This window comes from Lutra lutra, chromosome 9, assembly GCF_902655055.1.
Source record: "Lutra lutra chromosome 9, mLutLut1.2, whole genome shotgun sequence".
In the NCBI taxonomy this organism is placed as follows: Eukaryota; Metazoa; Chordata; class Mammalia; order Carnivora; family Mustelidae; genus Lutra; species Lutra lutra.
In genome coordinates this window covers 122,599,298-122,615,588 of record NC_062286.1, presented here as the reverse complement: position 1 = coordinate 122,615,588, position 16,291 = coordinate 122,599,298, and the positions used below count along the sequence as shown (strand labels likewise).

The window sequence follows — 16,291 nt, the reverse complement described above, 5'->3', positions numbered from 1 at the left end:
TTTCCTTCTACCCTGCATTTATAGTCAGTCTCCCTAGTACCCCATAAACTGGAGTACAAAGACTGTACGATTCAACTCTTAATTGCCTAGAGGCCTTAGGTCTATTAAGATTCATTAAAAGTGGGGCGCCTGGGTGGCTCAGTGGGTTAAAGCCTCTGCATTCGGCTCGGGTCATGATCCCAGGGTCCTGGGATCGAGCCCCACATCCGGCTCTCTGCTCAACAGGGAGCCTACTTTCCCCCCTCTCTCTCTCTACCTGCCTCTCTGCCTACTTGTGATCTCTGTCTGTCAAATAAATAAATAAAATCTTTATTAAAAAAAAGATTCATTAAAAGTGTACGTCCTAAGAGGCAGAAAGATAGGGAGGGAAGAGAGAATTAGAACATTAAAATCTGTATAAATATGAAAATTCCTTTAGTTAGAATTCATTTTTTTCTCTACCTAAATCAGACTGTATATATTCCACTCCTTGATTTTTTTTGGTCACATACAGGTGCTCTTTCCATGTTCGTACTCATCAGGATGGACTAGAAGACACCAGATTCCTCATGACAGCACCTCACAGCACATGGAGGCGCAGGTGTGGTAAAATCACATGAACTGTCATTTCGTGAGCACATACTGTGTGCCAGGCACTGAGCTAAACACCTGCCATCATTCTCACTCAGTCTTCACAACAACCCTGTGAAGGAGGTATTCTTTATGCAGATGAGACACCTGAGGCTCAGAAAGGAGAAGCGACTTATTCAAGGTCACATAGGAATCACACCCATATCTGTCTAACTGTAAAGCCTTGGACATTTTTCTCACCAGTAAAGCTATCACTGATGACAGGCATGGTCCATTTTCTTTGCACCTTGAGAAGAACAATACAGAAAAGAGCTAACTTAGTAGACCAGATCTTTAGAAGACTCTAGTCCTAGGCTGACATCTGGGAACTTGGCTTTTGAAAGATTCCCTAAGTGCTCACCTGGAGCATTTAACTTCTGCTTTCCTTCTGGGAGAGTGGAATTTTGATAATCACTGCTGACAGAGAAGGCCTATATAACTTGTCCTCAATAAATATCCTGGACTCTTTAGTCTCACTCAAATGGGCTTCCCGGGACAGAAACACAACATATGTTGATGTATTTCACTGCTGGAGAAAGGAACATGTCTGCATGTATCCTAGGAAGAAAAAAGACAAGAAGCCTATGCATGAACTTCTCCAGAGTCTGACTGATCTGTCTTTCCCTCTTGCTGATCCTGCTGTGTGCCCTCGAATACCACTGGCTCAGAGCCTTGAGTGTTTGCAGTGATTTCCCAAACAGGTGGGTTGTCCTGGAACTCCTGACACAAATCACAAATCCAAAGCAGGCAAACCAAACAAAAAACAAAACAAAAACAACAAGCACAACACATAGGAGGAAAGAAGGTTTCAGCAAAACAGAGACTTACTTCTCTGGATTGTCTGGAAACTTGATCCGTAACTCTTGGTTTTTGTATGATCTTTTCTCAAATGTAAGGATCATTTTCTTCACGGAGCTCTCATCTAGTGGTTCCTCCTGGTATAAAGGGAACAAACAGCAACAATTTCAGTCCAAAGGGATTTCTTATTCACTGATCACTACTTGTCTTCCCCAGCTCTTAAATGGTATTCTGCCACTCACCTTTCTGGGTTAAATATACAGTACATACTTATCTCCCCCATTGGAAAGAAGGTTAAGGGTCTAGATCACATGCTACTTTGTATCACTGTCTCACAACTAGCTCAGGAAGCTCAGTTTAAGGTTTGAAAGACGGCTCATTCAACAAATATTTCTTGAGCATACTGTATGGCATGGAATAAGCAACAATATTAGATAGTATTATTTAATACTTGCCCATCATTCTCCTTGTTGTACAGGTAAGGTAACTCTCAGGTTTAAAAGAACGTGTTCAAGGTCAAACCCTGAGTCAGTGACAGTGGACCTCAATCTTTCCTCTGCCCCAGTCAGGGGTCAGCAAACTCCAGTCCACAGGCCAAATCCAACTCACAGCCTATTTCTGGACAGCCCATACCATAAGAATGCTTGTTAAATAGCAACAGTCACAGCTTTGCATTTCTTACACATCACTGTTTTGGGTCCTTACTAGCTGCTGAGAAGGAAATCAGAGAGGCCCAATACAGCATCAAGAATTTAGGAAACTCACTCAGGGGAGACATAAAAAACTAGCAGACCATACAGTGTTCTTATTTCAATACTAGAATAATAACTACAAAGGTAAATAAAATAAATTTTTGTAAACAGAATCATTTCCCCCCAAAAAATCTACACTAAAATTTCAGGAAAGTTTTCTTCTCCGCTTCTTTTCAAGGTTACAGTCACATGCTGCAATGCACTTTGCCTCTCTTACACCCAACTCCTGGCTTCACAGCTTTTGTGGCCACTGACCACAGCTTAAAACTAAAAGCAATACAAAGACTGCTATTAAGAGAACCAGAAACAGATCCTTTTGGAAAGCACTGAATCATCTCATAATTATGTAAGTACTCAAAAGTGTTAGATATTATTTTATTAAATTTCAGTGTTCATATGTTGGGGTTTTTTTGTTTTGTTTTCTTTTATGTTCAGTTAGCCAACATATATCGGGTTTTATGTAGGTGTTATTTATAAATTCGTTTTGGGCATGACAGATTTCTTAGATTTTATCAATGACTCCTGGCCCCCGAGGGCCTCTGTTGGACTCCCACCCCATGCCCAGTTATCTGTAGCTTAAATAGAAATTTCAGAAACTGAACTCAGTGCCCCGGCTCAGTCAGGACTCAGAGTCGAGCTTCACTACTCACTAGCCACATGGCAATATTACTTTGCTGAATATAATCCTCAAACCCTCACCAAGTCCAATTGACTCTACCTCACAAGTCCTTCTTGAATTCAACCACTTGGCATTCAGAATAAAATTCTAAATCCTTCACATGACCCATGTAAAGAAGGTCTGGCAGGATCTAGCCCAGACAATCTCTCCAACTCCCAACTAGGGTAAACACCCCTTTTGGTGGCCCATGTCTCTTGTTCACTGCTGACTCTCCAGTGCCCACCACAGTGCCTGGCGCACAGCAAGCTCCCAGGGAAGATGTGCTGAAGGAAGGCAAGCAAGCAGGGAGAGATGGAGGGGGAAAATATTACCTGCCTCTTTCAAGGTCATGGAGATGACCTATAGAGATGGGCATAAAACTGTTGTACAAACGAAAGGACACTACATTAACGTAAACCCTTATTGTTCTACTAGAAACAGGCATGATGTATCCAATGTGCCACATGGAGTTCACTACATAATCTAAATTTTTAGGAAGGATTAAGTCACTTTGAAACAACTTCAATCTCCACTTCTTTTCCTTCCCCTAGCTAACATCTTGCCCACTCTGTAGAAAAAAATGGTAATAATACAGCTCTCACAGGATCCCCCAAATCTTAGCCTCTCCAGGGTCTGGCCTTCCCTCCTTTAATTTCCCTCCAACGCTGGGGGAAAACTGAATTATCCGTCTTATTCATCGACCACAGAGGTATCTCCAATAGCTCAATGTCAGAAACCAGAAGGAGATTTCAGAAAGATGAATGCTGGTGATGTAGCACAAAAAGGACAATAATATTTTACAAGTCCACGTGACTTCACAGGGGCAAACATCACTTGTTTTTCATTAAATGGGACTTTGGTGGCAGTGAGACAATAACTCCTGGACTTGCAGTCTTCCATGTGTCATTTTTACAAAGCGATCTCTTTTTCCCTTGTCCCTTAACAGAAGGCCTGGTCCCACACTACATTTCTGTCTCCCAGGCTAGAAACCACTTACCCATGACAGCTACTATCCTAATCCTCCAGTACCAGCCTTGCCCTACATGGGAATTATACCTGCCAATTAACTGCTGCTGCAGGGCTAACAGATTGAGCCGAAGCTAGTGAGGAGGGAGGGAGGGAGAAAGGGAGGAAGGGAGAGCGGAGAGGAGAGGAAGAAGGGAGGATGAGCTACACACACTGTTTGTCTAAGCCAGCAGGGTTACTGCCCTCAAGAGAGGAAATTCAGAACTGTATCCCACCACAGATTTCCAAAGTGTCACCATCTTTTAGGGGCAGACCCCAAATTAGCACCAGTACAAATCCTAATGAGGAGAGAGTTATTGTCACAACACAGTAAAGACCTTTTTGGAATATGAATCCATTTTTTTTTTACTTTCTCAGATTCACACTCCAGCTTCATTTTTTAAATCCAAACTTAGCATCACGTCTTTCAGGGAACCAAAAAACAGCTGGCTCTTAAGAATCTATTTCCATAATTCATATTGAACAAAATGCCAGAGTGAAATAACATACAAGTTAACACTTAAGGATATAAAAAGACACTTAGGTAAGGTCATTTTATTTTTAATCACTGGTATTTTACCTCCACTCTTTTTAGCTTCATTTATTCATTCAATAAATATTTATTAAGGGCCTACCAAGAACTAGGCACTGCACTGAGTGCTAGAAATACAGCTGTGAACAAACAGAGCCAGTCCCTGCTTGCCTAAAAGGTAAAGGAGAGGATAGCAAATGAGGAAGATAAACAAACCAGGATTTCAGATCACGGTAAGCGCCATGAAGACAATATACTGACCAAAGTATAGGAGAATGACTTACATGTCTATCTCAGAGAGCAGAAAAGTTTCTTTGAGGAGGAAACATCTGAACTGAGACCTGAATGAGAAGAAAGAATCCCACCATGCAAAGGGGAAGAGCATTCCACAAAGGGCACAGAAGTAAAAAGGTCCAGAGGTAGGAATGAGTATGCATTAAGGCATCCTGAGGACGAGCAAATAGCACCTCTTTTCCAAAACTGTATTTTTTTCAGTTACACCTAAATACCTAATCTCTTACTTCCACCTTGAACTTCTCCACCTCTGTTGCTTTGCTAATGCCATCTCAACTGAAAAGCCTTCTTTCACCAGTCTGATAAAATTCTGCTCCTCTTTCAAAGACTACTGACTACATTAAAAAATGGAAGTGCCTTCAATGTGTCCAGTCTGGGAGGCCTCCCTGACCCTCCCCAGTCAACAGCAACAGCCCCACAGTTCAGTGCTCGGGCCTCGATTAGGACACATAATCCAGAATACTTTAAAAACTCTATCTATAATGATCTTCACAATTTGAAAATGGTTTCCAACTCCATTATCACACTTCCCCTTCAGGTCAACACTGTGCAGTAAGTATTCTTAACCCTATTCTACAGATGAAGCTGCAAAGCTCAGAGAAATTAAGGATTTGACCTAAAATGACAGTCTATAGCCACTGAGTCTGGGCCGGCCTAGCCTGCCACCTTACCTCCTCCTCTTCCTCCTCGCCCTCTCTGTCAATAATCTGCAGCAGTCTCTTTTTTTCATCGTCTGCTTCTTCTACCACCGTCATTTCCTCTTCCCGATAGCGGCCACGGTCTCGGGGACCAGCTTGCCTCCGACGCATTTTCAGCTCTTCCTCTTCATCATCCCGGGGACGTTTTGTGCCCCTGTTGGGCTGAGAAAGAAAAAAAGAAACATGGGATTCCAGAGCTGGCAAAGACCTAGAAGGGCACACATAGCAGACATTCTAAAAGCTTTTAAGGATTCACCAATGAAAAGCTCCACAGTATGATTTCTCCCACAAAATGAAGCTCCAAGTGGTCATTTCTTCAGACCCGTAGTGATTCTATAAATATATGACTGAAGTCTCCCACAAGGGAGCTGGCTTTTTTTTTTTTTTTTACAGAATTTTTTTAATATGCAAAGTTTTATCACTTCACAAAAGTTGCTGTGTATACAGAAATCACAGGGAACACCGACACTCTGAGATGGGTTAGGCTCAATTTACTAGTTACAATACAATCCCCAACACCAAACCCTTTACAGGGTTTTAATTCACATCTAAGAAAGAGTACAGTCACTCACAAGTACTCCGTACAGAGTAGATTACATATGTAACATCCAAGGGTCTATTGCACTCTGAAGTCCTACTTTACGGAAGAGCCAGGTAGAGTAAGGGCCAGAGGAGTATTACCCAAAGTCACAAAGCCAGCAGCAGCACTGAAAACACAATGAGCACTTCCTGACTTCTGGTCCAGGGCTCTGGTTGCCACACTGTTAGGTCCGCGTTTTGCCTTTGACACTGCAGTCCATGGAGGAGCTCTTAACAGCGGCCTTCCATTAAATTGGAATAAAATGAAACACTACTGAAATGGGCTTCAGAGCTGAGGAGAGACAGCACTGCACCAGGAATCAAAGAGCCCAAAGTCTCCAAGCAGCTCAGGTTACTACTGGTGCAGCTCTGGGCACGTCATTAACCTCCCTATACCTTCGCTTCCTCATCTTCAAATGGCAAATGGAAATTATAGCCCTTTTCTCTGTGAACTTCAAAGGATGCTTCTATGTGTGTGTATTTTTACCATTCTTTCCACAGCTTCACTGAGATATAATTGACATATACCATTGCATATAATGTGATATTGACTCATGTATATATTGCAAAATGTTTACATTTGTTAGTTAGCTAACACCTCCATCACCTAGTAAAATTACCCTTTTTTTTTGGTAGTGAGAACATTTAAGATCTACTCTCTTAGCAACTTTCAAGTATACTATATAGTATTGCTAACTATAGTCACTCTGCTATACATTGGGTTCCTAGAATTTATTCATAACTGGTAGTTTGTACTACAAGGTGCAAACTTCAGTGAAAGAATGTTTGGTAAACAAGGGACATATGGGTGGCTCAGTCTGTTGAGCGTCTGCCTTCAGCTCAGGTCATGATCCCAGAGTCCTGGGATGGAGCCCTGCATTGGGTTCCCTGATCAGTGAGTAGTCTGTTTCTCCCTCTCCCTCTACTACCCTCGCCCTCACCACGGACTCATGCATGCTCTCTCTCTCTCAAATAAAGTCTTAAAAAAAAAAAAAAAAACGCAAACGACAACACTACTAAACAAATAGAAAAGATTATTACTATAAGGTAATTCACATGATTCTGTCTTCCTCAATACAAGACATCTGTGTTAGGCTCAATGAGCTTTCTTTATTATGTTATGATAACTACACATAGTGTGTGATAACTACACACTAATAGTGTGCTAGGTGCAACATGATTTATTAGGATCAACAGAAAAGAATGCCACATTTCCTGCCAACCTGCTAAGTTGTTTGGTGTTGATAAGAGACAAATTTCTACTATACACATTACACATCTCACCTTGTGGCTTATAACCCACACTACTACTGAACTCCACTATCCCAGTGGTGCAAAGTCATTTCCCTCTATAGTCACATACCCTGCTGGTTCCACATACCAGGTGTGCCAGTAAGTCTAAGCATATGACATTGCTTAGAAAACTCACGTTAGACAATTTGGTTTGTAGGTTACCTCCTGCTATTTTTCACTCTGTTCCTAGCCTCCATGAGATAGATTATAATTTCATATGATAACACTCTATTCCATAAATACAAAAATTATAAGAATCTATTGTCATCATCACTGGTCGGCACTCAGAAAAAGAGGAGAAAAAAGAAAGAAATCAACATGCCAGTCACCATGGACCACAAGCAAAAGCAGGTGGTGGTTTTCATGTGAGAAAGGAAGGAAAGGTAGCTTGATCCTAAAGGAGGGCAGACTTCAAACCAGAAATCTGTAGCTCCCCAGCAGGTAAGGAACTTCAGCCCCCTGGGAGCACTAATTCTTTCAGGCTCATAAAACGAGGCCTGCTGCGATTCTGATTAGCGTGAGTCTGCTGCAGCAGTCAAATCAAAGCACGAGCTCCATAGTTCTCCACGGAAAGGAGATTTCTGGATTGTTTATCTCTGAGGGCAGAGAGAAAAGGCAGTGGACCACAATTAAAAGGAGAAAGCCAAATACCGCCACAGTTAAGAAACGCAAACCTAAAGAATACTGGCAGTCTCTCTTTGGAATACATCTTCCGATCTACTTTTTTAAAACAAACATTTCAAAGGTAGGGGAGGAGTTTCACTTTTATCTCTAATAATTGTCCCTGAAATAGCACTTTCCTCCAACAGAACTTAAAGCACCCCTCTTAATCCTCACCGCATCTCTGGGCAAGAGAAGTGGGTTAACAGTTCTATTTTCTAAGCGGGAGACAGGATGCCTGAGATCCTTTAATAAACTCTTGCAAAGACAACCTGGTCCCTTCTCAAAGTTGAACCTGATCTCTGGGAACTTTGCTAATCTATCATGATTCCAGGACCCTAACTGAGACAGGTCCGAGGGACTTTCAGTCAAGAATATATGACTTGGTCAAGTTAAAATGATATTTGTTAAGCCATTCATTCAACAAACGATGTATTAAAAAACGGCAGGACTTGAAGGTCTTCAAGTAATAAGGCAGCCCAGTGGCAGTCCCAGGCTTCCATCTGGGTCACATCTAAATGGGGAAACGAGGACAGACGGGGCCGGGATGGATTCTTGAGACAAGAATAGCTCTGTTAATCTTAAGGAATAGTCTAAGCATAACATCTCTAAGAGGGCAAATTTCAGGTTCGCTAACTCTTTCTACAACTCCCTGCTCTGTCACACGGGACATCCAGCTTGAGCTCCTCTCATGACAACTCCCCAGTGGAGCAAAGCAGAACCCCTCAGGGTGCTCTGCCATGATTCCTTGACCAAGATTATCTGCTCCCACCTCCAGCGGACAGGTAAGGCGTTCAAAGGCCCAGAGATATTTTATTTCAGCCATTTTTTTTTCTCCCAGGGCAAAATTTTATAAACTTTTGTTCTCTCAACAAGCGTTGTCTCTTTTTCAGATACTAACACTCCAAAAGAGAAGTTTCTACTCATTTCTGAAATTTCACCACTCTGAAGAATAAAGTTTAGGATTCATTTCTTTAACAAATATTTATTAAATGCCAACTATGTATAAGGCCTCTGCTGGCCCCTGGGACATAAATGTAAGACAAGCATTGCTTTGCTATCATGGGTCTTAACAGTCTAGGACATAGCTGCCCAATTAAAATGAAATGCAAACCATAGATATAATTTAAAATTTTTTAGGGGCCACATTTTAAAAAGTAAAAAGAAGCAGATGAAATTAATTTTAATGTTTTTAATCTAATATGTTTAAATATTATTTTAACATGTAATCAATATTTTAAAAATCACTAATGTGATATTTTAACTTTTTTTTCATACTAAACAAGTCTCTGGAATTTGGCATACTATTACATTCAGAGTGTATCTCAACCCAGACCCAGACCCATTTTACATGCCCAACAGCCATATACAGCTAGCAGCTACCATACTGGCCACCACAGGTCTCCACAGGTCTAGAAGATTTTCATCCAAGGGCTTCCTGTTCCCTGATCAAGACAAAATGGAACCGTCTTTTCCAGCAACCCTGCATAAAATACAGACTCATAGAAAGCTGAAGTCCTATTTGTGAAAGGTCCCCACAAAAAATTATAAAGCTAACAAGACCCTGACCTGGAAATAAACGTCTACATTACATTTGCCAATATTTGCTACGGAGAGAGGGAGAGAGTGATCAGTTACACAAAACAAAGCAAGAATACGTAAGTGGGGAAGAATCTCAGAGCTGTCAGATGGATCCCACTACAGAAGAGCCAAAGGGCTCTGGATTCAGGAAGGAATAGAACACTCGCAGCCTGTCAGAGAGGTCACGGCTCAGGCATGAGCTCTCCCTGTGTCTTACAAAACCAATCCCAAAAGGATTAAGCCATTCTTACCAGTCACCTTTGGAGATTAATTTGTTTTGGTATCTGAAAGGTGTTTGGAATCCCTCAAGATGAAGGAATGACAAAAGAAACTGTTACTCATAAAGTCATTTCTTTGTTTCTGCTGCCCACAAGACTAGAGAAAAAATGATTAACTCTTAACTTCTGATGTACCAGAACATCAGCCTTTAAGGATTTAAAAAATCTTCTACATTCCCTGCCTTACTCCCAATAGGTGGTGAGTGGTATAAATGCTCTCTAAGCATTTGCCACCATCCAACCACACAGCTGGTAGCCTTTCTAGGTTACATAAAGGACTTCCACTTGTTCAAAGCTTATAGTAAGCGTCAAGATTATATACATAAGATGCTATTACTTTCCAAAAATCTTGAAGCCTATTATGTGTGTGTGCGTGCGTGATGGATGATATATATATCCATCCCCCTGGAAACAGAAATCAAGACATCTCCACGAAAGCTTGGAAAGAGTTAAAGAATTAAATAAGTAATCTGCCTAGGATACTCCCTGCGTACCCAGACAATATCCAACCTAAGCTGTAGGTTTCATTTTTCCCTCTCTCCCTCTCTATTTTTTTTTTTTAATTAAAAAGCAGTGAGAAGCTGTAGCTATAATGAGGAGCTGTGGGAAAATGCAGTTATATTGGGCTCAAAGTAATGTACCATAGGAAGAGGCTACATCACCAGAACGAATCCTAAATTAAAACTCCACTATGAAACCAACTCCATTTCCTCTGAGCATGCAATCTATATTATCGCATTTATGGTCTTGTCTCGACCTCAATTAGACTTGGGGTGGGGGTGGGAGAAAGGGGCCTTCTATAATAAGCAATAATGGCATCATTATGATAAATTATGAAAACACACAGCACAATTATTAATGTGAAGAGCACATCTATGCCAGGATATAACAGTGGAGATGTGGGGGAGGGGGCAGCATCTAATTAAGTTCAATATTCCAAGTTACCTGGGTTAGGAGGGGGTGATTTTCATAAAATGTACTTTCATGTTAATGGAAAAAAAAATAGGTTCAATTCTATTTAAAAAAATGGAAAAAGTCAAAGGAAATCTTCTGTAACCTCATAATAAGCCAGGAATTTTTCACCTAGCACCAAGAAATTTCTGAACTTCAGAAAAGGGCCTTCCGACTAGGGGCATGAAGTATGATTTCCTCAATATCAAACAATGAGAAAGACTTAGAAATTTGAGCTCAAGTGGATAATCTAGTTTATCCCTCTCTTTATAGAAATAAGGAAATCAGAGCCCAGTGGCTTTAAGCAATTTGTCTGTGATGGGCAATAATACAAAGCTTCTAATTCCCAATATAGTGCTTTTCCTACTTTGCAATACTAACTAGTCATTGCTAACCTATTTGCAATTGGTGATACCCTACATGGAGAATGAGTTTAGGAGTCAAATTTTTCTAAATTCAAATCCTAGTCCCTCTACTTAGTTAGCAGTCCTGGAAAGTAATTTAGCCCCTCTAAGCTTGAGTTTTCTCAATCTATTAAGCTAGAAACAATAACACTTTCATACATTTATGTATATATGTGTATATATGTATGTAAGCACAAAAAGGCCAATGTTTCTAGAGTGCCCAGCAGAGTTTGGCTCATAGAAGATAGTACATGTAGCCTCCACCTCTCGGACACACCTGATTCAAAAATCAAAGAACCCCAAGGTTGGAAAGGGTGTTAACCATTAATAGGTTTTAAAGGGAAAATCCTTTTTTTTATTTTTATGTCAAAATATGACAGGCCCCACCTACTACTGCACCTTTTAATATCCAATGACTGAGAAAGAACACAAATATATTACTATTTTGCAATACTTTAATTGCATTTGTGTTTTTAACTCCTGTATTTATGAAAGAGAGAGACACAGAGACAGAGAGATAGATTAATTTTGAGAGAGATTTTGAGAGACTGAGATTCATTCTACAGAAAATGCCTGTATACATTTGTCTCAATTCACAACCTCCTACAGTAATTCTGAACCACTAGAGAAACCCAGACTTTAGGAAGTCTTGAATCTAACCCAATCATCTATTTGAGGTTTGAATCCCCTTTAAAACATGATCACTGGGTATAGACTGGGGCTTTCCTAATACTTCCAGTGACCAGAAACTTAACCCCTCCCTAAACCGTGCCCCCTCCCCCACCCAATCTTTAGATCACTCACAGAGTTTGTTAAATTGAAGAGAAACCTTCCAACTTACAACTTTCTTCCTTGGTCCTTAATCTTTCTCTTTAAAGCAATATAAACAAGATTAGTCCCACTCTCTCATTTAAAAAAAAATATTCAGATTTCAAGACAGTAATCCTATTTCTTTCTTCCTCTATCATTGCCTTTTCTTTTCAGAATAAACACTTTCAATATGGCGGGGTGCACACAATGCAGGGGACAAAGGTAGGTATACAGATAATTAAATTCCTTCCTGCCATTAGGTTTCGTAATTTTAAAGCTTTCTGATACCTCTAAAGGTAATTAGACATATGGAATGTCACGAACCCAGGCTGTGGATGGATTGGTATAACCAACTTGAAATGCTCAGAAATCATCTGCTGTTAACCTCGCCTGATTACATTTTGTCAGAATAAAAGGGAATTTTCAAACATTCATTTTTACCAGATGGTAGTGAGTGGCCTGACCCAGAAGTTACAGATGAGCTGCAGTAATGAGTTTTCCCTTGCCTTTGCTGGCTGCACATTCACTGGTGACATTTTACAGCTAGGACTTCTGGCTCAATCAATATTTGCAGGCATGAAACCTGCCAAAGTTAACATCAGGGCTCCCTTGCAAATTTGCTTAAGGCACCAGAACTGAAAAAGCTCACAGTCTTTAATGCTGCAACTACCATCAGCCAAAGTTCATAATCAGGGATCAAAGCCATCAGAGACAGAAAATTCTACCTACCTCAACGCAAAAGGTTATTGTGATGACTAAAACTCCTTACAGAGGGGCCCTATGTAAACTATCAAGTGCTATATCAACAAAGGATTATCATAGATATTTTTAAGAAATATCCAAGAAATATTCCGGGTATTCATATACAATTACATATTATGTCTTTATAAGACTTAAAGCTTAGGGAAAACAAAAATCAATGAATCATGACAATTTACTACCTTTTTTTTTTTTCTGGAAGAAAACCAAGTACCAGAAACTCAAAATCTCAGAGCAAAATTATTGCAAATATAAAACAAAATTCTCATTTACTTGATTCCCAATTAAAAAAAAAAAAAAAAAAAACAGGTACTGAGAACACAATAATTACTGGAGAACATGGGTTTTAACTGCCCACAAGGAGTGGGGGGGCGGAAATCAATGTAACAAAAATTAAAATCACCAAGACTCTCACTTAAGATCTATAATCTGACTGGCTGGCAAGTAACATGGATGTGATTTAGGATTTAAATCACTAGTCATTAAGACTCTACTTAATCCATTTTTCCTACCAAAAAATTCTTACTTCTTTTTAAAGCCTGAAATATCTTCATCTCACCTCCAAAGGGTGTGTAGATTTCCTTTTTTAAAAGTACAAACTATACTTTAGCATCCATGATTTACTTTGACATCTTCTCTGATTAATTCTGCAGCTGCATCAGAAAGCTGAATGTTGATTCAGTTTCTTTATTTATCAAGGCTAACAGAGGCAGATACTTGTAAAATTGTTGGAAGGTAAACTACCCCCATTTTAGCAGACTTATTATGAATGTTTTGTCAGTTATACCCGAACCATCATCATTCATTCATTCACTCAGGAAGTGTTTACTAAGCTAATAGAACCTGAACATCACTCTGTTGGGTGCTAGAGGGAATATCAGACATCAATCCAATAACAATAACAACAGAATTGCACTGATCTAAAAGCAGCAGCATAGTACAATGCAAAGAGCAACAAACCAATAATCAGAAAGAAAATGTAGGTGTTTGTGAATCACTTAAGAGTCACATGACCTTAGATAAGTCATTTGACTTATCAGTGCAGCATTTCTAAAAATGCTCTGCCCTTGCTCTACATCACAGGACTGTCTTAGTAAGATAAGGGAGAGTAAGATTAAATAAGATAAAGACATAGTACTTTGAAAAGAAAACAAACTATGATTTAATTTCTCTTAATGATTGCTAATGCAAAGTTCTATATATACAACACTTTTAGATTTACTTAAAATCAGCTTTTGACAAGGAATATCATCACAATTATGATCACAAAAGAAAAAAAAAAACACCAAGCACCCCACAGGTATCTAGAAAGGGACCCAATGTCACTAGTAATCAGGAAAATGCTCATAAAAACCATAAGCTATCAGATTGGCAAAAAATGAAAAATTTAAAATCTAGCCATGTGTTAAAGATGTGGAGAAACAGGAACTGTTAAAACTTGCTGATAGGGGGTACCTGGGTGGCTCAGTGGGTTAAAGCCTCTGCCTTCAGCTCAGGTCATGATCCCAGGGTCCTGGGATCAAGCCCTGCATCGGTCTCTCTGCTCAGCAGGGAGCCTGCTTCCTCCTCTCTCTCTGCCTGCCTCTCCACCTACTTGTGATCTCTGTCTGTCAAATAAATAAATAAAATCTTAAAAAAAAAAAAACTTGCTGATAGGAGTATAAATGAGTATAGGACTAACTGGTGATACCTAATAACACTGAAAATGCATATATTCTGACTACCCCAGCAATTCTTCTCCCAGGTATATACACAGAAATTGTCAGACATATGCACAAGGAAATACTTAAATAATGTTCACTGGAACATATCTGTAATAAGAAAAAAGAAAATTTCAACCATCACTGGCTGTACACATAATAATAATAAAATGTGTGGGAATAATAATCACCAAATTCAAGATAGTGATTGCTTCTAAAGAGAGCAATAAATTGGATTAGGGAGGGGGCACACAATAAAATGGGATTAGGGAAGAGTATATAGGAGACTTCAATTGTATTTACAAAATTTTATTTCTTAAAGATCTGAAGTAAATTTGGCAAAATGGTATGGTTATGCACACAGTTACAGGGAGAAAAGGGGGACCACTAGAAGCTAGCAGGGAATCATGCAGAACAAGTCATGCCCCACTGGTTGCAGTTCCTTGATGTTGCTGTGGCTCACTAAGGTTAAGAGTTTACAACACATACTGGGTAACTTTATCTCAACACGATCTTTCACAAAGTTACTCAAGCAGGCAGAAAGAGAAATGTGGATGAATGGCAGCACAGATAGGTAGAACCATAATTGGTCAAACCAAAAGAGTATAAGCACTGTGGAGTCCTTTTGTTTAAACTCAAAATAGCAAATACATAAAGTCCCTGTCAGGAAAAATGTGACTTAAAAACAATTCAGTCAGAAAAGAGCTGATGGTTTCAGTAAATCTCCAATTCAATGAATCAACAGGATGACCAACTTTAAATATCCTTAAAGCTAATGCATATTAAGGTCACACTATCAGAAGTGTAACATCCAATCTGGCTACAGTCTCACAGCATTGAATTAGCCACCACACATGAAAAAGAGGCATTAAATCTAGATAATGTATGAGCAGGACAGTACAGGGTCTGGAAACCCTGCTATAGGGAAAACCAACAAGGACATCAGCAAAGATTTAGGGAAGGACCCAGAAGTCACCTTGGGTTAAACAATGCCCTGGAATGGGGTAAATCCGTACTGTGCTACCACAAATAGCAGATCACTTTCCTTTCCTCTTTCATTCTAGAGAAATCCTACTCAGCCTTAAGCTCCAGCTCTAAGGTCACCTTCTCTAAGGGTCTTCCCAAAACTCCAGTAAGACCTTGGAGCTTCCTCAGCCGTGTATCTGATCATCCCTCTATCATCACATAACACATGCATTGATAAATCTCCATCTCCTCTACCAATTCATAAACTGGGTCCTCAAGAGCAGGAACCATGGGATCCGACCCTTGCGGCTAACACCTCAGCATCCAACGGTGCCCAACATCAGAACAAGAACTCAACCCACCTTGCTAAATCAGTGAGCGACAGATGGGGGAGGACAGCTAAACCAACGAACTACCCAGGAATCCTAACTTACTATTAGCAAATGTATATAAGGTACACATAGTCTCAGGGGTCCTTGGGTCTTTAGCTTGACTGCAGCCGGGCAGGATTCATCTGCACCTACATATCTGATCATTTTACGCCATCCTGGGTTGTATTTTTATGTATCGCTTTGTTAATTCTCTAATGGTGGTATCAAGCGATATAAAGAATAAGAACTCAGATTCAGGGAGGGAGACAAACCATAAGTGACTCTTAATCTCACAAAACAAACTGAGGGTTGATGGGGGGAGGGGGTTGGGAGAGGGGGTGGGGTTATGGATACTGGGGAGGGTATGTGCTATGGTGAGTATTGTGAAGTGTGTAAACCTGGCGATTCGCAGACCTGTACCCCTGGGGATAAAAATATATGTTTATAAAGCTGTAAAAAAAAAAAAAAAAAAAGAAAGAAAGAAAGGATGAATACCCAAGTTTTGTAGCAACATGGACGGAACTGGAAGAGATTATGTTGAGTGAAATAAGTCAAGCAGAGAGAGTCAATTATCATATGGTTTCACTTATTTG

General features: G+C 40.0%; 1 protein-coding gene across 1 annotated transcript in view; it reads right to left on the bottom strand.

Annotated features, from left to right (window-relative positions):
* CTNNBL1 (catenin beta like 1) overlaps nucleotides 1–16,291 on the bottom strand; it is a 161,586-nt gene that overhangs the window by 122,174 nt on the left and 23,121 nt on the right. Inside the window, exons 2-3 of the mRNA XM_047745001.1 lie at nucleotides 5,320–5,508; nucleotides 1,438–1,544 (exon numbers count right to left, since the gene is read on the bottom strand). Of these exons, the coding sequence (XP_047600957.1) occupies nucleotides 1,438–1,544; nucleotides 5,320–5,508 (296 nt within the window). The remainder of the gene's footprint in view (nucleotides 1–1,437; nucleotides 1,545–5,319; nucleotides 5,509–16,291) is intronic.